This window comes from Ziziphus jujuba, chromosome 3 (assembly GCF_031755915.1).
Source record: "Ziziphus jujuba cultivar Dongzao chromosome 3, ASM3175591v1".
Lineage (NCBI taxonomy): Eukaryota > Viridiplantae > Streptophyta > Magnoliopsida > Rosales > Rhamnaceae > Ziziphus > Ziziphus jujuba.
Window position 1 is genome coordinate 14,272,750 of NC_083381.1, and position 24,961 is coordinate 14,297,710.

At 32.1% G+C, this 24,961-nt stretch overlaps 2 protein-coding genes, 2 long non-coding RNA genes and 1 pseudogene across 11 annotated transcripts; 3 read left to right on the plus strand and 2 right to left on the minus strand.

The window, feature by feature from the left end:
- Window positions 1–777: 777 nt before the first annotated feature.
- On the plus strand, window positions 778–4,672 carry LOC107422357 (3'-5' exonuclease). 5 transcript variants are annotated; one of them, XR_007241868.2, is made up of 6 exons: window positions 778–1,128; window positions 1,974–2,153; window positions 3,117–3,247; window positions 3,359–3,517; window positions 3,595–3,850; window positions 4,056–4,166. XR_007241868.2 is itself a non-coding variant. In XM_025075542.3 (6 exons), the coding sequence occupies exons 1-6, from the start codon at window positions 828–830 to the stop codon at window positions 4,276–4,278; spliced, it is 894 nt and encodes a 297-aa protein (XP_024931310.3). In that variant the 5' UTR covers window positions 778–827; the 3' UTR covers window positions 4,279–4,672. The 5 variants fall into 5 exon arrangements, 3 of the variants coding, with proteins under 3 accessions (XP_024931310.3, XP_060671501.1, XP_015887280.3); XR_007241870.2 differs by having other exon boundaries at window positions 3,661–3,850; XM_025075542.3 differs by lacking the exon at window positions 3,595–3,850 and adding an exon at window positions 4,267–4,672.
- Window positions 4,673–7,413: 2,741 nt separating this feature from the next.
- On the minus strand, window positions 7,414–11,019 carry LOC107422368 (uncharacterized). The gene is made up of 3 exons (XR_001581873.4): window positions 10,478–11,019; window positions 10,346–10,369; window positions 7,414–7,993 (listed from the first exon to the last, which is right to left on the minus strand). It is a non-coding gene; the product is annotated as an uncharacterized LOC107422368 (long non-coding RNA).
- LOC125423342 (3'-5' exonuclease-like) lies at window positions 10,877–12,561 on the plus strand (annotated as a pseudogene).
- Window positions 12,562–17,097: 4,536 nt separating this feature from the next.
- On the minus strand, window positions 17,098–20,432 carry LOC107422366 (uncharacterized). The gene is made up of 3 exons (XR_003056584.3): window positions 20,314–20,432; window positions 20,208–20,229; window positions 17,098–17,615 (listed from the first exon to the last, which is right to left on the minus strand). It is a non-coding gene; the product is annotated as an uncharacterized LOC107422366 (long non-coding RNA).
- Window positions 20,433–20,665: 233 nt separating this feature from the next.
- LOC107422364 (3'-5' exonuclease-like) lies at window positions 20,666–24,357 on the plus strand. 4 transcript variants are annotated; one of them, XM_060815520.1, is made up of 7 exons: window positions 20,666–20,954; window positions 21,804–21,983; window positions 22,917–23,047; window positions 23,158–23,316; window positions 23,497–23,601; window positions 23,806–23,917; window positions 24,039–24,357. In XM_060815520.1, exons 1-6 carry the CDS (start codon window positions 20,666–20,668, stop codon window positions 23,887–23,889), a joined length of 948 nt encoding a protein of 315 aa, XP_060671503.1. In that variant the 3' UTR covers window positions 23,890–23,917; window positions 24,039–24,357. The 4 variants fall into 4 exon arrangements, with proteins under 4 accessions (XP_060671503.1, XP_060671504.1, XP_060671505.1 ...); XM_060815521.1 differs by having other exon boundaries at window positions 23,806–23,904; XM_060815522.1 differs by lacking the exon at window positions 23,497–23,601.
- Window positions 24,358–24,961: the final 604 nt, after the last annotated feature.

The following is a 24,961-nucleotide window of genomic DNA, read 5'->3' on the forward strand; positions in this document are numbered from 1 at the left end:
ATTCCTTGTCTGTCATTACTGGCTTCACGTCGCATTACTGGCTTCATGTCTGTCATTACTGGCTTCACGTCACATTTGGAATTCTATAAGCAACTTAAGAATGGTGTATATGATTCTTTTACTGCTCTGTGTTTTCATGTTTTTACACAATTTTATGACTTCCAAAGAGACAAATTTTCATGGACGTGTTGGAGTTTATGGAATAAAAGAAATGATTTCTTACATGGTAATCTTTGTTAAATTTGATATTCAAATTCTGGATTCAATTTCGCGATTACATGTGAGAGTTTAAGGGTGCTATGCAGAGGGAGAGCATGAAACGTCCAAACCAAGTAAACAAACATTGGCAACCAACCCAAGAAAGCAATTTTAAAATAAATGTGGATGCATCTGTTAAGGATGATACAAACAGAGTAGGTATTGGTGTGGTGGTGCAGAATTCCTCTGGTGAGCTAACGGGAACCCTGGCGAAACCTTTTGAAGCTTGCTGGTGGGTCCTATATTGGGAACTCACGGCCATTCGTGTGGCACTAGATTTCTGCATGGAGGCACGTTTCTCTCAAAGTGAACTGCCTTTTGATAGAAAGCTTACAAGAGCTGTTCTCGTCTTGTCCAGGTTTTGTAGTTTCTTTTTGAGTCCAGAGAGTCAAATAAGTGGCCCACGGTCTTGCAAAAGATGCCACCAGTCTTTCTGGTTTTGTGTCTTGGCTTGAGGATGGCCCACAATGACTTTACTCATTTGCTTTATGCTGATATGTGTAATATTTTGTCGTAATATATGAAATCTCTTCTTTCCCCCCCAAAAAAAAAAAAGGGGAATGGCCTAAATGGACAACCACCACCACCACCGCGGCCATACAAGCTCCGTCACCGCCTTCTCTTTTATATCCAACTGGGACGACGAACCGTTCACCGACGAAGACCTCCAAACCATTGAAGCTGCTCTTCAATCCGCCTCCAAAAGGCCACGACCCTCCTCTTCTCACAACCACGATGACGATGACAACCATAATTCCGGCAGTCCAGATCCCCCAACCGTTCGTGTTGGTGGTGGACGCCGCCGAAGATTGCCCAGTTCCATTCCCGCTTTCCAGGATCCGAACCCATTCTCTCTTTCGCCTTGCCGAGGTGGGTTTTCCTTCCAAGTTTTTGTATTTTTCTTTCGATTTTACTGGTTGGGTACTGAGAAAACAACGGATGGGAAAATGGGCAGTTTCGATGTTTCATTTTTTTATTATTATTATTATTTTTTTTCATTTGAACTATTGGGTATTTTACTTGGGATGCGTCATTTTGATTTTTTTTTTTTTTTTTGGGGGGAGTTTCTTGAATTTTATTTTTGACGAGTGCGAATTTTGAGTTTTCAGCTTTAAGTTTTGAAGCTAACATGGGGATTTTTGATTGTTTGGCCAAAAAATTACTTTTTTTGTATTTTGGAAATTTGAAGTTTTTTAACATTTAGTGGAAGTATAGAGAGTACTCGTTTATTTATTTATTTTTATAGCTAAGGAAGAGAAAGTCGCATCCTCGTATCATCTAAATCATACAAAGCGAACTATTTGCTTAAAAAAAATCTTGTTAGGCATAAATGACATTCATGGTCGATGACCAAAGGGTGTCCTATATTTTAAGGAAATTATCAGTTATTGGATATTTCTTTGTTGTCTTTCTGGTGGTCTAATTATAAATACCATTAGGCTTAGGTGTTATGTACAGCATTTCAAACAAATTTTAGGATAGTAGAGTTTGTATTGGGCATGGTTTGTCTTGTCGTGTAGTGGGGAGAATTATGAGAATTATTGAAGATGAAACTCACACTTACTGCCACAGATTTTATGAGTTTCAGTTATTTGCACACCCTTTGCCTATCTACTTGATAAGTCGGATATCATTTCCATGTTTTCCTTGTATTTTTCTTATATATTTGGAAAAGATGAACGATGTAGAATTTTAATTTGTTTTTCCTAAAGCAGCCAATTTAAGGATGAGATACCCTGTGATGAAGTTTGGAGGTCAAATTACATATAGCAGGACTGCCGTTGAAGTGGAGGCAGCTGCAACGGAGATCCTAAAGACTGTTGAAGCAAAGAATAGAGAAGTGGGTGAAGCTGCAGTCGGATTTGACATTGAATGGAGACCTACATTCAAAACAGGTTAGTTGGATTGTCCTTTTTGACAATTTCTTTTGGCTATGGGGGTCTTTTTCTCCAGTATGTTGCATGCATATTGTCAAGAATTGTCTCCGTTCCACAAGAAGTGGGTTGATTTATGATAAGACTGGATTTATAGATTTGAATGCATAAACTTGAACATAGCCATTGGAAATAAGGCAAAGCTTTATGTAATGGTGGCATGTGCTGCCAATGGTTTCAATCTCATTAAACATTTTGTCCAAAGTGGTGTAAATGGAATTGCAAATTTAATCTCAAACAAACAAATGGAAGGGACGGTTTCAATTTTCCATAATGTTTGTAAGTTTGACATCTGTTAATGTTTGATAATTTGGCTTTCCAGCACGCTTTAGGAAGGTTAATAATGTTTGGCAGTTAGTCTTGATCATATTCTTTGGTTGCTTTATTTGGGTTTCCTATTATTTTCACTATATCTTTCCCCCTGTTGCCTCCTGTTAGAGTTGTTTCTACTTTTAAAGATTGTCCAGCTAGCTTTTAAAAAAATGAGGGAGAGCATAGAAAAGTAAGAAAACTGTAGTTTGTTGCTCTAGTTCATGATTTTCACTTAGCAAACAAGTATGCTAACAATCTTGTGCTCTTGCAAATTCATTGTGTGACTCTGCCCAGTTAACCTGTGATCCTCACTTGTGCAGATTTATCAGATTACAGCTCTCTGTAAATTAAGGTGATTAGCTTAAACTAATTAATGCAGCCTCTATAACAAGTTCTCTTGAATGATGATATAAGAGCATCTTCATATGCAAAATTGTTTCTCATACTGCTCTTGATGGCTAGTGAACCAAATTTCATTCAGATGTTATATTTGCCAGCTAGATATGAGAGTTTTCTGTTCATTAATTACATTTTTGGGGTCAGATTATTGTATTGTTAAAAAATATGCACCAGTTAGGCTTTAATTTCCATATAGTGGAACTTAAATTGCAGGTGTTTCACCTGGGAAGGCTGCGGTTCTGCAAATATGTGGGGACACTAGTCATTGTCATGTTATGCACATTATCCATTCTGGGATACCTCAAAGTCTGCGTCTACTTCTCGAGAATTCTACACTTTTAAAAGTGTGTACTTCTATCACAAGACGTGCATATGAACATATGTATTTATCAGTATTAGTATTGGTTTTGGAAATGTTATTCATAGTATTTCAATATCTCTTGATACATTCTCAGGTTGGAGTTGGCATTGGCAATGATGCTGTTAAGGTTTACAAAGATTATAATGTATCTGTTAAGGCGGTCAAGGATCTCTCCTATCTTGCCATGCGAAAACTTGGTGAATCCCAAAGATGGGGTCTTGGTTCTCTCACTGAGACACTCATCTCCAAACAGGTTATAATATGGTTTTTCTCTGAGAATTCAATATTTCTGCGATTTTATATTCTTCTTACTATTTACTACTTGGTTAGATCTCAATAAAAGTTGAGAATGGACAAATGGTAATTATGCCCATCAACAATTTTCTCCATAACCAGACCCATCTACCAGCTGGAACTGTGAGGGTTGCAACGCAACAAACTCGTGTGAATGGTGTCTCTTTTTCTAGCCATCCTTGTAGCAGATCTTGTTACTGGGCACTTTGGTCTAACTAGTTGCTCAAATGTTCTTTAAGGTGGAAATGGGTTCTAAACGTAAGCTTTTGGTGTAATTGGAAGTCCACACAAAGTATGCTCTTGGAATTTGGAATATTAATTGGGCATGATGTTTTTTAAATGTATTCTTGTGTCTAAGTATACACTCCTGAGTGTATACTTTTAAGTGTTTTCACTGGGTCTAGCAGTGAAAAAGTGTTTCTCTAGCTTTTGAAATGGTAATACCTTAGTTTTTGTTTGCAGAAGAATAATAATTACTTAAATCCCTTCAATTGCAGCTTCCGAAGCCCAATAGAATTAGACTTGGAAATTGGGAGGCTGATGTTTTATCAAAAAAGCAGTTAGAGTATGCTGCCACCGATGCTTTTACTTCATGGTATCTATATGAGGTACATATATATATATATATATTTTAATGGGGCAGAATAATTAGTATATTTTTCTGTAAATATTAATTTGTGTCACCATGATCATTGCCAATTATTGTAGTTGTTTTGGTAAACAGGTATTGAGAGGCCTCCCTGATTTTGAAAAAGTGGTAGCTGAAGACAGCAGCAAGGAATCAAAAGCTGCGTCACCACAATGTACTTTGCCTTGAACATCAGAACCAGTTGGCCAATCAAATGCTACTATGGTGGAAATGAGAATCGTTTCGTTGTGTTAGGATCTAACCCTGATGTTTTTTACAATCTTGCTACTGATGCAGCAGTTTAGCGATTATTTGGGTTAATTTTGTGCTTATATTTTTAATGTTAAAAATTATCAACACTCTCTACTAGAAAATTAATTAAGGTTGTTGGTGTTTTTATTTTTATTTTTATGTTTTTAAATGTATTCTGAAATGAGTAAAACCCAGTTCATTTCAATTTATCTGCAGTATCCTTTATTTGCTAAAGTGCTTGCTTAATTGCATTGCCAAATTGGCTGAACCAGTTTTCAAATATCCTAACTTCTTTTATTGTTGATATAAGCTGCTATAAGACTTCCTCAAATGGCATGATTGGGAAACCAGATTTAACAATTATTATCATTAGCAAAATACAAGCATTTGTACTAATTTATTACAAATAGCTAATTTGATATATAGCATTGTGGTTATTATTAATACATGTTAAATTGTTTTTTCTTATCATTAACAAAATAAAACCACATGTAATGTTTTTTTGTTTTGATATTTTCATGCTCTAAAATTTATGATTGTATTGTTCCTAAAATTTATATGTTGTGCATTGATATCGTCCATTTCAAGCTGAAATTTATATAAAATCAAATTCTCATTTCAAACCCTATTATCCTTCTTATTTCAGACCAATTATATGCATATCAGAATACTTGCAGAATGAAACTTTAACTTTATTTTATTGTGTGCCTGAAAATTCTCAAACTTTTCCTTGTTCTAAACTTCTCAAAATATATGGTTCAATGGTATTAAAGTCTCAAACAAATTTATGATAATTTGTAGCATACTTATGGAAGGTGCAAAGCACTAATTATTTGTCTTTGAGGTTGGCCAATCTCAATTAGCACACACCCTCTTTATTGTAATTTCTCATCCACATATATCCAAATCTTCACTAACAAAATATGTCATTCATGATGCAGAATCTCTATATCCTTTGCTGTGATCATTGACTTAGGTACACTACTTCAAGTTCGTCAACATGTTAGCCTAAAATTTTTCTACATTCAAATTTATGCCTACTCATGGTGTTGAATATTTCAGGTCAATGATTGTTTAACCATCAAAGTTGTAAGGAAAAAGTTGATTCCTTATCACCAATCTCTTATGAATGAATGTTACCCTAACTTTTGCTGAATTTATATCCTTCCAATATGTTAGATGAAACTCCCTAACTTCCGTCCTCTAGTTTTTACCATATTCTCTTTAGCAATAATTCTGAAATTATCATTTCTCACAAAGCAAACAACCAGCTAAGAAAATCCCCCCCATTACACCCTTGTCAAGACATGCAATATTATTCAGAGAATAATATTGTTGGCATAAACCTAGACCAGTAAACATTGTTCAGAGAATACTTGCAGGGCCCTTGATGCTTAAAGGTCCACTTCCTGGTTCTATGTCCAATATTACCATCTTAAGGGTGGACACAAGACATCCTCTGGATTATTCTCAACTGGTTGGTTCCCTTCGATTACAAAATATGCTATGCTATCAAATTAGATACCTAGCCCCACTCTTCCGCACTTTGAGAATTAAATTAAATCTGACCGTGTAGCTGTATAGGACATAAACCTATATACACAATTTGATCCATTGCTAATCCTACAGTTAGTGGAACTGATATGGTGCAATGTTAAATGGGTGAAAAAGGAGTGCAGAAAATTTCCATGTTGCTCAGTACAAGGTCTAGCAACATTGCTCACTAGATCAAAATCGATTAGTTTTCATTACTTTATTTGCACAAAATTAAGCTTGTAATTCTTCATGATCCCGTCTGATATAAACATATAAAAATAGTATGTTTCTCCATGAATTACTGTATGTCAAATCGTTGTCAAAACATGATATCATGTAAATAGTTTTGCTATGTTATGCTTGCAGGTTTACCTTGTACCTTATAGAAGTGTACAACATTTTTATGTATCAGGTAACATATTTCAGGTCGTACAATTTTTGTAAAATATTTTTCTATGTTGTACAACATATTGCACAATTTAAAAAAAAAAAAAAAATGTTGTACTCATTCTATAAGATAAGTGCAGCAATGATATTTTTCTTTTGTATAGATCTCTGAAATTGTTCTCAGACAGGGAAAGGGTGGGTGGCCCCTTACGCCTTTTTTAGGAGGAGTCCTTTGTAGTTAAGTTGGATGGCAGGGTGTCTTTAGGAGGAGTCCTGTGTAGTTTAGTTGGATGGAAGGGAAGGGACTGTCTTGTATCAGCTTAAATTATAAGATGGTAATTCATAAATAACAATTAACTAAAAATAAAAATAACTTAGCATTATATATAATTAAAATTGTAAATATTCTATATTTATATTTATAGACAAATTTTAATTTTTTTTTTTACATCCATAAATTATATTAATATATTGTTTTTAAAACCAATTAAAATAAAATCATAATATTGTAAGTTACAATCACAATCAACAAAAAATCCAAAAAAAAAAAAAACTTAACATTATATTTAATTAAAAGCTTGTTGATAATATAGGAATATACATCTCCACTTTATACATATATATATATATATATATATATTTTTTCACATGTATATTTAGTTTTAAATAGTACTGCATACATAATATATGTTAAATTTTGTAAGGATAATCTACTAATATAACTAATAAGTAAATATACTTATCGATAATAATCCAAATAAACAACTTAATATAAAACTATTACTTCATTTGTTGTTCAAGTGAGCACAATGTATTTGTGGTGGTATTTTATATTGGATTTATCTTTAAATTCTTGCACTTGTTGATAACATTCTAGCCAAGAATTATATATCCCTGATTGTCTACCTTTAAATACAACATAAACTCTTTTCTTTACCATTTAATATTTTTGCATATAATAATAAATAATAATATAACATAATAATATAATTAAACAAAAAAACATAATATCTAAATCATTCAAGCGCATGATAATATATTAAAAAAATAACTTATAATCATAAATTTGTCTTTAAATGCATAATAATAAACCAATATACATTAAAATATAACATGTCCATAAGTTTTTGCTTCTAAATGTCATCTCCTCCAACATAAACATAAATATATAATCTATAACAGTACTACTTTAGTTATCTAAAAATTCAGTAGCAAATTCAATCTTCTCCACATCCGTTTTAATAATCTTAAAGACCTCTACGTTTGATGGATCCAATCTCATCGCCTTCGAAATTTTGAGGTTGTCAGTAACAGAAAATCCTAATCTTTCAAGCTCCACAGCTAAGTATTTTGGATAATTAATCTCAGATTTTTCAAACTTCTCAAACAATTTATTAAATAATCGAGACGTTATCTCACCAAACGCTCTTGCAAGATCGTTATCTTCTAGTCTGGACTTCCTCTTTCTTCTTGATTGGGATTGTGTAAACGGTTCATTAAAGTCTTCATTTCTAATTCGCCATGATACATACATATACATAAGCAAAACCATCATAAAACACATACAAAAAGATTCTAATTCTAAATCATTGGCAAGCAAGAAGAACGTAGCAACCTTCCTTCGATCCATACCTACAAAAAAAAAAAAAAGAAAAAAAAAAGAAAAAAAAAAGAGTAAATCTCTTCAACTTGTGTAGTCATTTGATCAAAAATATACTATCAGCCAAAATCAAGCATCTTAGATGAGCAGTCAACGGCTAATAAACAATACTTCCCTTATAAGTATTAAAAAAAAAAAAATCAGGAACATGTTTGAGGAAGGAAGAATCAATTTTAAAGAAAGCAAGCAATCATGGAAAGTACATAAAATTATGCTCTATCTGGTTTTATATATATATGTATATATTGAAAATGAAAATAATTGCATATAAAATGAAAATAATACAAAATGTAGATGGAGGGAAATGATTTTATGATAAAGGAATGAATTTCAGTTCTTCTGTGGACCTCATGCAATGGGCTATAAGATACTCCACTAACATTCCAAATGGATGGATTTGCTTTGCTTAGCAGGCTATATGGAACCAAAGAAATGCAAACATTCATGGAAAGACATAAAACCAGATTTACTATTATTGGATGGTACAACAACACTACATTGGATTTTATTGAAGCTACAATGAAAAACAAATTGTAAAGATACCAAAAAGGGATAGATGGAAATCACGCAGAGCTATTCACTAAAAAAAAAAGCTCAAAGAGCTGGAAAGTATAAAATTTAGCAAATACCTTATCATCGCACGAAGTGAGTCCACATAATCAATGTCACTTACAGAGCGAGAAATATTACATAATTAATGCTGCTTACATAATTAATGCTTGTTCAATCTTACACTAGGTTGTTCAATATATTAATCATTTGGAAGTTTTGAAATTTTTGGTCAAATCAAGAGGTTATGAGAATAACGAATTCCTCAACTTGAAAGCATTTGACTGTGGCAATACCATTTTGCATTTAGCAGTGATGCTAGAGTAAATTGAGGTAAGAAATTCCTTATGTTCCTTTAAGTAATAAAATAAATTCGGCACTATGTATATAGAGTAAGAATTTTGTTATGCATCACAAATCTTTCAGATGTTGGGCAAATCTCATTTCTTTTGTAACATCAATTTAATTAGTATCTAAATATTAACATGTACATCTACTTTTTAGATGGTTTTAATAAATGTTATTACTATTGCATGCGGACTGTAAAATACGAACTCTCAGTGCCAGGGGTTAAAGTGGGGGCAGATACAATGAACCAGAGTGGCTTGACAACCTTTGACATGCTACAACACATCCTAAAGGACTTGACAGCCTTAGACCATAAACCCATTTAGAGATTTTACCATTTAATGCAGTGCATCTATTTGCTCATAATACTTGGTGCATCTACTTACTTCAAATATTTATTACTTGCATCTATTTACTTCAAATATTTAATTACTTTTCTTTCTCTAATTAAGCATATTCTCTTCAGCTAGGCCAAGATTCCTAAAACCCACAAAAATCTAAGTTTATAAAGTTAATGAAAGTAATGCAAGTTTCCAGTGGTTTTTATTTTCTTCTCGAGGAAAACTCAGCTATTGAAGTTACTCCCATATTATTTTCCATGTCCCGAAACATAGCAACACCAACGTTGCTTAAAAGTCAAACCAAGCTTGTAACATTGAATGACTCATGTAACAACTCTTTACTGCAATGGAGGGAAGTTGGATTTTTCAAATGATCAATCTACTATTAAGTATATCCCATATTATTTTCCATAACCCAAACCATAGCATCATCAACATTGCTTAAACATCAAACCTAGCTTGTAACAATGAACGCCCTATCAAACAGCTTTTTTACTCTAACAGAGGGAAGTTGAGTTTTTCAAATGATCAATCTACTATTAAGTATCAATATACAACCAAATTAGGCAGATCCAAGAACCAAGGCTTTGGAGGGGTCCTTAATTGCTACACATGTAATTTGTTGCTTTTTTTATTAGTTATGTGTCATTTTCCCAAAACTAAGTTTAACTGCAGAAAAGGAATAAGGAAATGCACCATCAAGTTGAGCAAGTGAGGAAAGGAATTTGAGAGTGACCCAAAAAGAAAATATAATATGTATATAGTTTCTATCTAACGAGATATTTTACGTGCTTATGGACACCCACCTCCCCCCCAACACAAGAAAACCTTTTCACAGGTCGTATGAAATCAGGAAATGTAGCTCTCTGTCTCTCTTTGCTCTGTGGGTTTTTTTCTTTCTTTCTTTCTTTTTTTTTTTTTTTTTTTTTTTTTCCAGATTCCATATAAACAAGTAAAAAGAAAAACAGCAAAAGAGATGAAATGATGCTGATCAAGACATAGCAAAGATGAAAATATGGAAAAATATATGAGAATCAATATTAACAGCAGAGAAAGGCAGAGAAAGCTAAAACAAGAGAAACTCACCTCTGTCTTTGATGATTGGTGTGGCTGACAACAAACAGATTTAGCAATTTTAAAACAGCGAAAAAATTGAAGAAGGAAAAGAAGAAGAGAAGAAAAATAAGAATAAGAAGAAGAAGAAGAAGGAAATCTCACAGGAGGCAGTTTTTGTCAAACTCGTGTCTCAGACAAGAAGAAGAGCAGGATTGAGAAGAAGAACTTTCAATATAGGGTTTCAAAGTGAGATTGTCAGGTCACGACCCATGGAAACCAGCAGCACAATTGTCTCCCAAATTAACCGGTTTGTTTTTTAATTTGGGACAGCTTGTCCCTTTTTCTGTTTTTGGTGTCCAAACGTTTCACTGGGACTGTGTCCAGTCCTGGCCAGCCCCGGCCAGTCCCGTGAAACAAACAGGTCCTTGCCGTACACCCGACTTTAAAGCCTTGCGCGCATTAACTTGCTTCGAAAATTCAAAAGTGAGGGTTTCCCTCCAATTCGAATTTTCTTCCATTCCCGAGAAATACCCAGAGGCAGAGACGGAAGGAATGGCCTAAATGGACAACCACCACCACCCATTCCGAGAACACGAACACCACCACCGCAACCATACAAACTCCGTCACCACCTTCTCTTTTATATTCGACTGGGACTACGAACTGTTCAACGACGAAGACCTCCAAGCCATTGAAGTTCAGTTCCATTCTCGCTTCCGCCTTGCCAAGGTGGGTTTTCCTTCCAATTTTTGTATTTTTCTTTCGATTTGTCTCCGAAATGTTATTCATAGTATTTCAATATCTCTTGTCTCAGGTTGGAGTTGGCGTTGGCAATGATGCTGTTAAGGTTTACAAAGATTATAATGTATCTGTTAAGGCAGTCAAGGATCTCTCCTATATTGCCAAGCGAAAACTTGGTGAATCCCAAAGATGGGGTCTTGGTTTTCTGACTGAGACACTTATTTCCAAATAGGTTATCATATGCTTTTTCTCTGAGAATTCAATATCTCTGTGATTTTATATTCTTCATGCTATTTACAACTGCTTGGTTAGATCTTAAGAAAAGTTGAGAACGGATAAATGGTAATTATTATGCCCATTAACAATTTTCTCTGTAACCAGACCCAGCTACCAGTTGGAAACTTGTGTGAATGCTGTCTCTTTTCCTTACCATCCTTGTAGCAGGTCTTGTTACTGGGCACTTTGGTCTAACTAGTTACTCAAATATTCTTTAAGGTGGAAATGGGTAATGAACTGTTACTTGCTTCAATGTTGAGAGGCAAAAACATGTACTAACTTGCTTTACAGGCAAAAACTTGTCTGCATCTTTTAACTTGAACCCAGTTGTTTTTTGGTTTGGACTGGTGCCTTTGAACCTTCATGATAGCTTTTACGTTTTAGTGAGAACAAACATACCTAAGCTTTCGCTGTAATTGGAGGTTCACGACAAAGTATGTTCTTAGAATTTGGAATATTATTTGGGCATAATGGTTTTAAATGTAGTCTTATGTCTAAGTATACACTCCTGAGTGTATACTTTTAAGTGTTTTCACTGGGTCTAGCAGTGAAAAAGTGTTTCTCTAGCTTTTGAAATGGTAATACCTTAGGTTTTGTTTGCAGAAGAATAATAATTATTTAAATCCCTTCAATTGCAGCTTCCAAAGCCCAATATAATTAAAGTTGGAAATTGGGAGGCCGATGTTTTATCAAAAAGGCAGCTTAGAGTATGCTGTCACTGATGCTTTTACTTCATGGTATCTATATGAGGTATTTTATGTATTTATTTATTTATTTTTTAGGCTAAATTAATGGGGCAGAATAATTAGTACATTCTTTTGTAAAGATTAATAATTTGTGTCACCATGATATTTGCCAAATAATGTAGTTGTTTTGGTAAACAGGTATTGAGAGGCCTCCCTGACATTGAAAAAATTGTAGCTGAAGACAGCGGCAAGGAATCAAAAGGTGCGTCACCGCAATGAACTTTGCCCGGTTGGCCAATCAAATGTTAGTATGATGGAAATGGGAAATCGTTCCATTGTGTTAGGATCTGACCCTGATATTTTTTACAATCCTGCTACTTATGCAGCAGTTTAGTGATTGTTTGGGTTAATCTTGTGCTTATATTTTTAATGTTAAAAATTACCAACACTCTCTACTAGAAAGTAATTAAGGTTGTTGGTGTTTTTATCTATCTACCAGAAAATTAATTAAGGTTGTTGGTGTTTTCATTTTCCCGTTATTTTTTTAAATGCATTCTGAAATGAGTAAAAACCAAGTCATTTCACTTTATCTGCAGCATCCCTTATTTGCTAAAATGCTTGCTTAATTACATTGCCAAATTGGCTGATCCAGTACTAAAATATCCTAACTTCTTTTATTGTTGATACAAGCTGCTATAAAACTTCCTCAAATGGTATGATTGATGTCTTTTAGTAGAAACCAGATTTAACAATTATTATAATTAACAAAATACAAGCATTTATGCTAATTTAGTACAAATAGATTATTAGATATATAGCATTGTGATTATTATTAATACATGTTTTGTTTTTTCTTATAATTAACAAAATAAAACCACATCTAATGGTAAAAAAAATAAAACCACATGTAATGGTTTTTTATTTTGATATTTTCATGCCATAAAGTTTTATGATTATATTGGTCCTAAAATTTATCTAATGTACATAGACATCGTCCATTTCAAGCAGAATTTTATATAAAATCAAATTCTCGTTTCAATCCCTATTATCCTTCTCATCTAGATCAATTATATGCATATCAGAATCTCTTAACTGTTTAGTGCTCTAATAATCAGGTTAAAAATACTAACTTACACACAAGTGACCTAGTTTAATTTTCTTTCATCAACATTTTTTTCTTCTTTCTTTTTTTAACAATTCAGGCTAATTGCATCTTGTATACTGTAACACAGAAGTTTAGGTATAATCAGCTATCATGTTGACTGAACAGGACTGATAGACAGTCATTAACTGTTTCCTATGCTGATTGTGAGTAAAATATCAAGTTTAGGATTTATTTATAGACTAATTTTCATTTGAATAAACTAAATTTTAGTAGTCTCTAAATTTAAAGTTTAAACATGATGACCTGTATGAACTATGGAAAATGTGGGTCTACAGACACTATGGGATTGAAACATCCTAAGGATGTTGATTTAACAATTGTTGACAGGAGAAAAGCAGATAGATGAAAGAGGGTCAAAACCCTTCTATGGTGTCCATTGGTTTAAATTACTAGTGAATTAGTGAATACATGATGAATGCTTTGCATGGATTCCAGCCCAAAAGATGTAGAATGAAACTTTTAACTTTATTTTATTGTGGCCTAAAAATTCTCAAACTTTTTCCTTATTCTACACTTCTGAAAATAGATGGCTTAATGGTATTAAAGTCTCAAACAAAATTTATGATAATTTGTAGCACACTTATGGAAGGTGCAAAGCACTAATTATATGTCTTTGAGGTTGGCCAATCTCAATTAGCACACACCAGCTTTATTGAAATTTCTCGTCCGCATATATCCAAATCTTCACTAACAAAATATCTCTGAAATTGTTCTCAACATTTTTTTTCTCAGTGGGTTATAAACATAGCTTTTGGGTTGTCTCGCATTGGTTCTTAAGCATATTGAAAACAATGTTGTGTATGGTAGGGGTAGCCCCCATTTAAACTTTTAATTTGATGGTCTGAATCATTTTTTCTTTTGATTGTGATGGAAAGATGAATATGGTAAGTCTCTGCATGTGGGTGGGGCTATATGGTCTCATTTATACATCATTTCTTTCTCTCTCATCTTGTTTTATATAATGGAGGTTATTTTAGAAAAGTATGGAAAGCGAAAATAATGAAGACCATGGAAATGTTTAGTTTTTTAACAGAGTATATCTGCGTGGATCTTCCATAGATAATATGACCACACAAATGGAAATTTGTTTTTTAATTTTTCTTGCTTAGTTTAAGGTTTTCCGAAAGTGCATTATTTTTCATTTTTCTTGCTTAGGAGAAGAGGCGTTATTTTTTTCCAGCTAATATGCATGAAATGCATACATAAACTTGCTGTTTTTAAAAAAAAAATTTTTATGGCTTTATTGTTACTACTATAATTATTATTATTTTTATTTTTATTTTTGTGGAGTCTCACAAAGAGTCCAACTAAACCGGTTTTATTAAATCAAATTAAGTTTCTTAAGAATTATTGATTCAATAATTGGTATATGATACAGTGGTAAAATGAGAGCACATAATTGTACCAAAAAAAAAAACCCACTTACACCTTAAAATAACATTTGAGTAACTAGTTAAACCAAAGTGCCCAACAAAAAGATCTGCCATAAAAGTGGTAAGAAAAAGGAGAAAGCATTCACAGAAGTTTGTTGCAATTCCAACTCTCAAAGTTGCAGCTCGTAGATAGGTCTGGTTATGGAAAAAAATTGTTTTATGAACATAATTACCATCTATCCGTTACTCTACTATTATTAAGATCTAACCAAACAGTAGTACATAGCATGAAGAATATTTTAATAAATAATTTTTTACAAAATTCATACTTAGCATTAAATGGTAAGTATAATCACATGTATTTTAATAACTATTAAAAAGAACAAAAAATTAGATAACAATTTTATAGTAGAAAAACCAAAACATCAATTACAACTTACCCTTTCTGGTTATTTGTGTAGATCAAAATAATAGTTATCAATAAACAAAACAATAGTAGATAGATAATGATAAATATATATATAAATTCTGAATTTACTATTCAATGGCTAATTTTTATAATTAGTATATTATTATTATAAATGAGGAATTTTTTTTAAGTGACACATAACAAGTATTATTAGAAGATAATAATTTGAGAGTCATAAATTTTATCTACCGATTTCTTTCGTTTTATTTTTTTCCTAAAAAAATTGGGCATTATTGTTTTTTAGCATGTTAACGTTGGTTAAGAAATTGCATCTTTTTTGACCCATTTTTTAATGGTAGAAACTAGAAAGTCTGTGTTTGCTATCATGTGGATTGAAATAAATAAATATTAAATGAATACTTTTATTTTTTGCTATTGTAACTCACAAATTATGATAAATATTATCTTGCATAAAATATACAATTCTATCAATTTTGAAAATTATTAGCAAAAAAGTACTTTTTTTTTTTAAATATATCAAAGACAAATAGATTTGCCAAATTGCCCCCAAAAAAAAAAAATGACGGTTTATTTTGGTTTTTTTAAAATAAGTTTGGCTCTGAAAAGAGCCAAATATATTTACCACATTGAATATTATATATAATATATAATGAAGAACAAATTCCTAAGCCGTTAACATATTTTAATTATTGAATTCTATTGCTTCAATAACACCTTTTAGTTGTCAATAATTGAGAGAAAATAGGTGCAAAAGAGGGAAATAAACATAGTAATAAATATTTAAGGAAAAAATAAATAAAAAACATAATAAAGAAAATATTGCTGAACAACATTTTAAAAATTTCACATTTTATATTTAAAATATATTTTTTATTATAAAAAAAAATTTTTTAGATAGATATTCTTTATTTTAAATAGTCCATTTGATCATGCTTTTTAAGAGATTAATAATATTTTGTCAAACCTGAGAAATTTTTCCTCCAATTGATTCATTACCAAAATTTTATTTTTTATTTTTAATTTTTGTTTTTCTGAATTATTTATTTATTACCATTTTTTTATTCATGTCAAATTTAATTAATGCTTGGGACACATTTGATATGCAAGATAAGTGTAATTTTGTGTTTGGTACATATTTAGACTTAAAAATAGACTAATTATCTCATATTTAATGAAGAATCGGATTGAAATAGACTATTTTATAATTATTTAAAATAATTATTTAAAAAAAATTAAATCATATATTTATATTTAATTTAAATTGTAAATTTATATTTATATTTCCATACAAATTTTAATATTTATTTACACCTATAAATTATATAAATATATTGTTTTAAAAATAAATTAAAATTAAACTATGACGTGATAATTCATAAATAACAATCAATTAAAACTAAAAGTAACTTAACATCGTATATAACTAAAATTGTAAATATTATGTATTTATATTTATAGACAAAATTTTATTTTATTTTTTTACAACCATGAATGATGTTAATATATTGTTTTAAAAACCAAAATAAAATTATAACATGGTATGTTACAAATAACAATTAACAAAAAATAAAAATAAAAAAAAAATTAACATTATATTTAATTAAGAACTTATTGCTAACATAGAAATATTTATATCCACTTCATGCATATATATATCTACATGCACGTTTAGTTTTAATTAGTAATGCATACATAATATATGCTGGCTTTTGTAAGGATAAGATATATTCTTATACAATCAATAAATAAATACATTCATTAATAATAATTCAAATAAACAACTTAATAAAACCATTACTCCACTTCTTGTTTAAGTGAATACATGTATTTGTGATGGTATTCGGCATTGGATTTGCCTCATTAGGCTCTTCATCATCTTCAATATTATAATATGTTTAATATATATTATCTTTAAATCCTTACATATCCATAATTATCTATTTTTAAATAAAACATAAACTCTTTTTTTATCATTTAATATTCATGTATATAATGATAAATTATAATATAATTAAATTAAAAAAAATACCCAAATCATTCAAGCGCATGCTAATATACTAAAATACGTATAATCATAAATATGCCTTCAAATGCATAATAATAAACCAATATCCACTAAAATATAATATATGTCCATAAGTTTTAAATCCAGGTGTTTATAAATATCATCCTCTCAAACATAGACATAAACATATAATCTATAACAATACTAATTTAGTTATCTAAAAACCCAGTAGCAAATTCAATCTTCTTTGCATCCGTTTTAATAATCTTGAAGACCTCTACATTTGATGGATCTGATCTCATTGCTTTCGAAATTTTGAGATTATCAATACTAGAAAATCCTAATCTGTTAAGCTCCACAGCTAAATATTTTGGATAATTGGCAGCAGACTCTTCAAACCTCTTTAACAATTTATTAAACAATTGAGATGCTACCTTCTCAAGCCCTCTTGCAAGGTCATTGTCTTTTAATTTGGATTTTCTCTTACTTCTTGATTGGAATTGTGGAGACAGTCCCCCACGTATAATTTGATTCTCAGACGTTGAAGAAGATGCATCATTAAAGTGTTCATTTGTACCCTCCATAATGATATTATTAACTACAACTGGAATTGTGTTCCACGTCCTGTTCCATGATTCTTCCCAAATATGTTAGCAAGTCTAGTTATTTGATTTCTAACACCCATATCGTTTATAATTCGCCATGATACATACATGCATATAAGTAAAACCATCATAAAAACATACAAGAAGATTCTAATTTCAAATCATTGACAAATAACAAAAACGCAGCGACCGTCTTTCTATCCATATCTACTACATTGGAAAAAAAAAAGAAAAAAGAAAAATAGAAGAGTAAATTTCTTCCACTTGTTACACATTTAATCAAAAATATACCACCAACCAAAAACAGGCAACTTAGATGAGCAGTCAACTGCTAATAAACAATACTTTCCTATATGTTTAAGATGTGGGGACATAAGCATTAACCAAAAATATATATATATATATATATCAGGAACACGTTTGATGAAGGAAGAATCAGTTTTAAAGTAGGCAAGCAAACATGGAAAACACAAAATTATGCTCTCTCTGGTTTTATAAATATATATATATATATATATATATTGAAAATAAAAATAATTGCATATAAAATGAAAACAATACAAAATGAGGATAGAGAGAAATGGATTTTATGATAAAGGAATAAATTTCAGTTCTTCTATGGACCTCATGCAATGGGCTTTAAGATACTCAACTAACATTCCAAATGGAAGGATTTGCTTTTCTTAGCAGGCTATATGGGATCGAAGAAATGCAAACATTCATGGGAAGATATAAAATCAGATTTCCTATTAATGGATGGTACAACAGCACTACATTGGATTTGGGTTTTATTGAAGTACAATGAAAAACAAATTGTAAAGATACCAAATGGGATTGATAGAAATCACCCAGAGCTATTAACCAAAAAAAAAAAAAAAAAAACTCAAAGAGCTGGAAAGTATAAAGCAAACACCGTATTATTGCACGAAATGAGTTCACATAATTAATGCTATTTATAGAATGTGAAATATTACATAATTAATGCTGGTTCAATCTTACACTAGGCTATTCAATATATTAATCATTTGGAAGCTTTGAAATTGTTGGTCAAATCAATAGGTTACAAGAATAACGAGTTTCTCCACTTGAAAGCGTTTGACTGTGGAATACCATCTTGCATTTAGCAGTGATACTAAAGTAAATTGAGATAAGAAATTCCTTATATTCCTTTAAGTAGTAAAATAAATTAGGCACAACGTATCACAAATCTTTCAGACGTTGGACAAATCTCATTTCTTTTGTAACATTAATTTAATTAGTATCTAAATATTAACATGTACATCTACTTTAGATGGTTTTAACGAATGTTATTACTATTGCATGCAGACTGTAAAGTACTTATTCTCAATACCAAGGGTTAAAGCAGGGGCAGATAGCTTCAACCAGAGTGGCTTGACAGCCTTTGACATGCTACAGTACATCCAAAGGACTTGACAGCCTTAGACTATAGACCCATTTAGTCATATTACCATTTAATGCATCTACTTACTCTGCATGCAGTGCATCTGTTTGCTCATAATATTTAGTACATCAACTTACTTGAAATATTTAGTTACTTTTCTCTCTCTAATTAAGCATATTCTTTTCAGCTAGGCCAAGAGTCCTAAAACCCACAAACATCTAAGTTTATAAAGTTAATGAAAGTAATGCAAATTTCCGGTGTTTTTTATTTTCTTCTCGAGGACAGCTCACTATTGAAGTTACTCCCACATTATTTTCCATATCCCAAAACATAGCAACATCAACATTGCTTAAAAATCAAACCAAGCTTGAAACAATGAATGACTCATCTAACAACTTTTTACTGCAATGGAGGGAAGTTGGGCTTTTCAAATGATCAATCTACTATTAAGTATCTCCCATAATATTTTTTATATCCCAAACCATAGCATCATCAACATTGCTTAAACATCAAAGCAAGCTTGTAACAATGAACGCCCTATCAAACAGCCTTTTTACTCTAACAGAGGGAAGTTGAGGTTTTTCAAATGATCAATCTACTATTAAGTATCAATGTACAACCAAATTAGGCAGATCCAAAAACCAAGGCTTTGGAAGGGTCTTTGATTGCTTACACATGTAATTTGTTGCTTTTTTTTATTAGTTATGTGTCATTTTCCAAAAACGAAAGGCTTACACCACAGAAAATGAATAAAGGGGACGCACCATCTAGTTGAACAAATGAGTAAAGGAATTTGAGAGTGACCCAGAAAGAAAATATAATATGTGTACAGTTTCTATCTAATGAGATTTTCTATGTGCTCATGGATACCCCCCCAAAAAAAAAATAAATAAATAAAAAAAAAATAAAGCCAAGAAAACCTTTCACAGGTCGTATGAAAACAGGAATTGTAGCTCTCTATGTCTCTCTCTGCTCTCTGGGTTTTTTTCCTTTCTTTTTTTTTTTTTTTTTTTTTTTTTTTTTTTTTTTGGGTTTCAATTCCATATACACAAATAAAAAGAAAAACAGCAAAAGTGATGAAATGATGCTGATCAAGACATAGCCAAGATGAAAATATGGAAAAAAAATATATATATGAGAATCAATATTAACAGCAGAGAAAGGCAGAGAAAGCTAAAACAACAGAGTTAGAGAAAGAGAGAAGCTGACCTGTCTTTGATGATTGGTGTGGCTGCCAACAAACAGATTTAGCAATTTTAAAACAGCAAAAAAATTGAAGAAGAAAAAGAAGAAGAGAAGAAGAAGGAAATCTCACAGGATGCAGTTTTCGTCAAACCCTTGCGTCAGACAAGAAGAAGAGCAGGATTGTGAAGAAGAACTTTCGGTATAGGGTTTCTAAGTGAGACTGTATCCCAAATTAACCGGTTTGTTTTTTTTATTTGGGACAACTTGTCCCTGTCTCTGTTTTTGGTTTCCAAACGTTTCACTGGGACTGTGTCCAGTCCTGACCTGGACAGTCCGGTTAAACAAACAGGTTCTTGCCGTACACCCGCCTTGAAAACCTCGTGCGCATTAACTTGCTTCGAAAATTCAAAAGTGGGGGGGGTTCCCTCCCATTCGAATTTACTTTCATTCCCGAGAAATACCCAGAGACAGAGACGGAAGGAATGGACAACCAACACCACCACCGAAACCATACAAACTCCGTCACCACCTTCTCTTTTATATCCGACTGGGACGACGAACCGTTCACCGACGAAGACCTCCAAGCCATTGAAGCTGCTCTTCAATCCGCCTCGAAAAGGCCACAACCCTCCTCTTCTCACAACTACGACGACAACGACGACCATAATTCCGGCGGCGCAGATCCCCCAACCGATGGTGGTGGTGGTGGTGGTGGTGGTGGTGGACGCCGCCGAAGATGCCCAGTTCCATTCTCTCTTTCACCTTGCCAAGGTGGGTTTTCCTTCCAATTTTTGTATTTTTCTTTCGATTTGACTGATTGGTTACCGAGAAAACAACGGCTGGGAAAATGGGTTCAGTTTCAATGTTTCATTTTTCTTTTTTTTTTCCCCCTCATTTGAACTATTGGGTATTTTACTGGGGATGCGTTATTTTGATTTTGATTTTTTTTTTTTTTTTGGTGAGGTTTCTTGAATTTTATTTTTGACGAGTATAAATTTTGAGTTTCAGCTTTAATTTTTGAAGCTAACATGGGGATTTTTGATTGTTTGGGCAAAGAATTACTCTTTTTGTATTTCGGAAATCTTGAAGTTTTTTCCCATTTAGTGGAACCGTAGAGTACTCGTTTATTTATTTATTTATTTTTATAGCTGATGAAGAAAAAGTACTCATCCTTGTATCATCTAAATCATCAAAGCGAACTATTTGCTTAGAAAATCTTGTTAGGCATAAATGAAATTCATGGTCGATGACCAAAGGGTGTCCTATATTTTAAGGAAATTATCAGTTATTGGATATTTCTCTGTTGTCTTTCTGGCGGCGTAATTTTAAATACCATTAGGCTTAGGTGTTGTTTATAGCATTTCAAACAAATTTTAGGATAGTAAAGTTTGTATTTGGCATGGTTTGTCTCGTCGTGTAGTGGGGAGAATGATGAGAATTATTGAAGATAAAACTCACACTTATGCCGCAGATTTTATGAGTTTCAGTTATTTGCACACCCTTTGCCCTTTGCCTATCTACTTGATAAGTCGGATATCATTTCCATGTTTCCTTGTATTTTTCTTATATATTTGGAAAAGATCAGTAATGAAAAATTTTAATTTGTTTTTCCTAAAGCAGCCAATTTAAGGATGAGATACCCTGTGATGAAGTTTGGAGGTCAAATTACATATAGCAGGACTGCCGTTGAAGTGGAGGCAGCTGCAATGGAGCTCCTAAATACTGTTGGAGCAAAGAATAGAGATGTGGGTGAAGCTGCTGTCAGATTTGACATTGAATGGAGACCTACATTTAAAAAAGGTTAGTTGGATTGTCCTTTTTGAAAATTTCTTTTGGTTATGCATGCATATTGTCAAGAATTGTTTCAATTCCATAAGAAGTGAGTTGATTTATAGTAAGACTGGATTTATAGATTTAAATGAATAAACTTGAAAGTAAGCCATTAGAAACAAGACAAAGCTTTATGTAATGGTGGCATGTGTTGCGAATGGTTTCAATCTCATGAAATATTTTGTACAAGGTGGTGTAAATGAAATTGCAAATTTAATCTCAAACAAACAAATGGAAGGGACAGTTTGAATTTTCTGTAGTGTTTGTACGTTTGACATCTATTAATGCTTGGTAATTTGGTTTTCCAGCATGCTTTAGGAAGGTTAATAATGTTTGGCAGTTAGTCTTGGTCATATTCTCTGGTTGCTCTATTCGGGTTTCCTATAATTTTCACCATATCTTTCCCACTTTTGCCTCCTGTTAGAGTTGCTTCTACTTTTATAGATTGTCCAGCTAGCTTTAAAAAATGAGGGAGAGCAGAGAAAAGGAAGAAAACTGTAGTTTGTACTCTAGTTTATGATTTCACTTAGCAAACGAGTATGCTAACAATCTCGTGCTCTTGCAAATTCATAGTGTGACTCTGACCAGTTCACCTGTGATCCTCACTTGTGCAGATTTATCAGATTACAGCTCACTGTAAACTAAGGTGATTAGCTTAAACTAATTAATGCAGCCTTTATAACAATTTCTCTTGAATGACGTTATAAAAGCATCTTCATATGCAAAATTGTTTCTCATATCTCTGTTGATGGCTAGCGAACTAAATTTCATTCAGATGTTATATTTGCCAGCTAAGTATGAGTTTCCTCTTCATTAATTACATTTTTGGGTCAGCTTATTATATTGTGAAAAAATATGCACCAACTAGGCTTTAATTTCCATATAATGGAACTGAAATTGCAGGTTTTTCACCTGGGAAGGCTGCGGTTCTGCAAATATGTGGGAACACTAGTCATTGTCATGTTATGCACATTATCCATTCTGGGATACCTCAAAGTCTATCTCTACTTCTGGAGAATTCTACCCTTTTGAAAGTATGTACTTCTATCACGAGACGTGCATGAGGCATATGTATTTATCAGTATTAGTATTGGTTTTGGAAATGTTATTCATAGTATTTCAATATCTCTTGATACATTCTCAGGTTGGAGTTGGCATTGGCAATGATGCTGTTAAGGTTTACAAAGATTATAATGTAGCTGTTAAGGCAGTAAAGGATCTCTCCTATCTTGCCAAGCGAAAACTTGGTGAATCCCAAAGATGGGGTCTTGGTTCTCTGACTGAGACACTTATATCCAATCAGGTTATAATATAGTTTTTCTCTGAGAATTCAATATCTCTGTGATTTTATATTCTTCATGCTGTTTACTACTGCTTGGTTAGATCTTAATAAAAGTTGAGAACGGATCAATGGTAATTATGCCCATTAACAATTTTCTCCATAACCAGACCGTGTCTCTTTTTCTTACCATCCTTGTGGCAGATCTTGTTACTGGGCACTTTGGTCTTACTGGTTACTCGAATGTTCTTTAAGGTGGAAATGGGTTCTAAACCTAAGCTTTTTGCTGTAATTAGAGGTTCACACAAAGTATGTTCTTGGAATTTGGAATATTAATTGGGCATGATGTTTTTTTAATGTATTCATGTGTAAGTATACACTCCTAAGTGTATACTTTTTATGTGTTTTTACTGGGTCTAGCAGTGAAAAAGTGTTTCTCTTGCTTTTGAAATGGTAATACCTTAGGTTTTGTTTGCAGAAGAATAGTAATTACTTAAATCCCTTCAATTGCAGCTTCCGAAGCCCAATATAATTAGACTTGGAAATTGGGAGGCCGATGTTTTATCAAGAAAGCAGTTAAGAGTATGCTGCCAGTGATGCTTTTACTTCATGGTATTTATATGAGGTTTGTGTTTTTTTTTTTTGGGGCTAAGTTAATGGGGCAGAATAATTAGTACATTCTTCTGTAAATATTAATTTGCGTCACCATGATCATTGCCAAATAATGTAGTTGTTTTGGTAAACAGGCATTGAGAGGCCTCCCTGATATTGAAAAAAGTGGTAGCTGACGACAGCAGCAAGGAATCAAAAGGTGCGTCACCACAATGAACTTTGCCTTAAAAATCAGAACCAGTTGGCCAATCAAATGTTACTATGGTGGAAATGGGAAATATCTTTCATTGTGTTAGGATCTAACCCTGATATTTTTTACAACCCTGTTACTGATCCAGCAGTTTAGTGATTATTTGGGTTAATTTTGTGCTTATATTTTTAATGTAAAAAATTACCAACATTCTTTACTACAAAATTAATTAAGGTAGTTGGTTTTTTGTCTCTACCATAAAATTAATTTTGTTGGTATTTTTATTTTTATTTTTATTTTTTTAAAATTTATTCTGAAATGAGTAAAAACTAATTCATTTCAATTTATCTGCATCATCCTTTATTTGCTAAAGTGCTTGCTTAATTGCGTTGCCAAATTGGCTGAACCACTATTCAAATATCCTAACTTTTATTGTTGATATAAGCTGCTATAAGACTTCCTCAAATGGTATGATTGATGGCTTTTAGTGGAAACCAGATTTAACAACTATTATCATTAACAAAATACAAGCTTTTGAACTAATTTAGTACAAATAGCTAATTAGATGTATAGCATTGTGATTATTATTAATACATGTTAAATTGTTTTTTCTTATCATTAACAAAATAAAACCACATGTAATGGTTTTTTATTTTGATATTTTCATGCTCTAAAATTGATGATTGTTCGTTTGTTTGTTCCAAAAATTTATATATTGTACATTGATATCGTCCATTTCAAACTGTATTTTATATAAAATCAAATTCATTTCAAACCCTAATTATCCTTCTCATTTTAGACCAATCATATGCATATCAGAGTCTCTTAACTGTTTAGTGCTCTAAAAATCAGTTAAAAGTACTAACT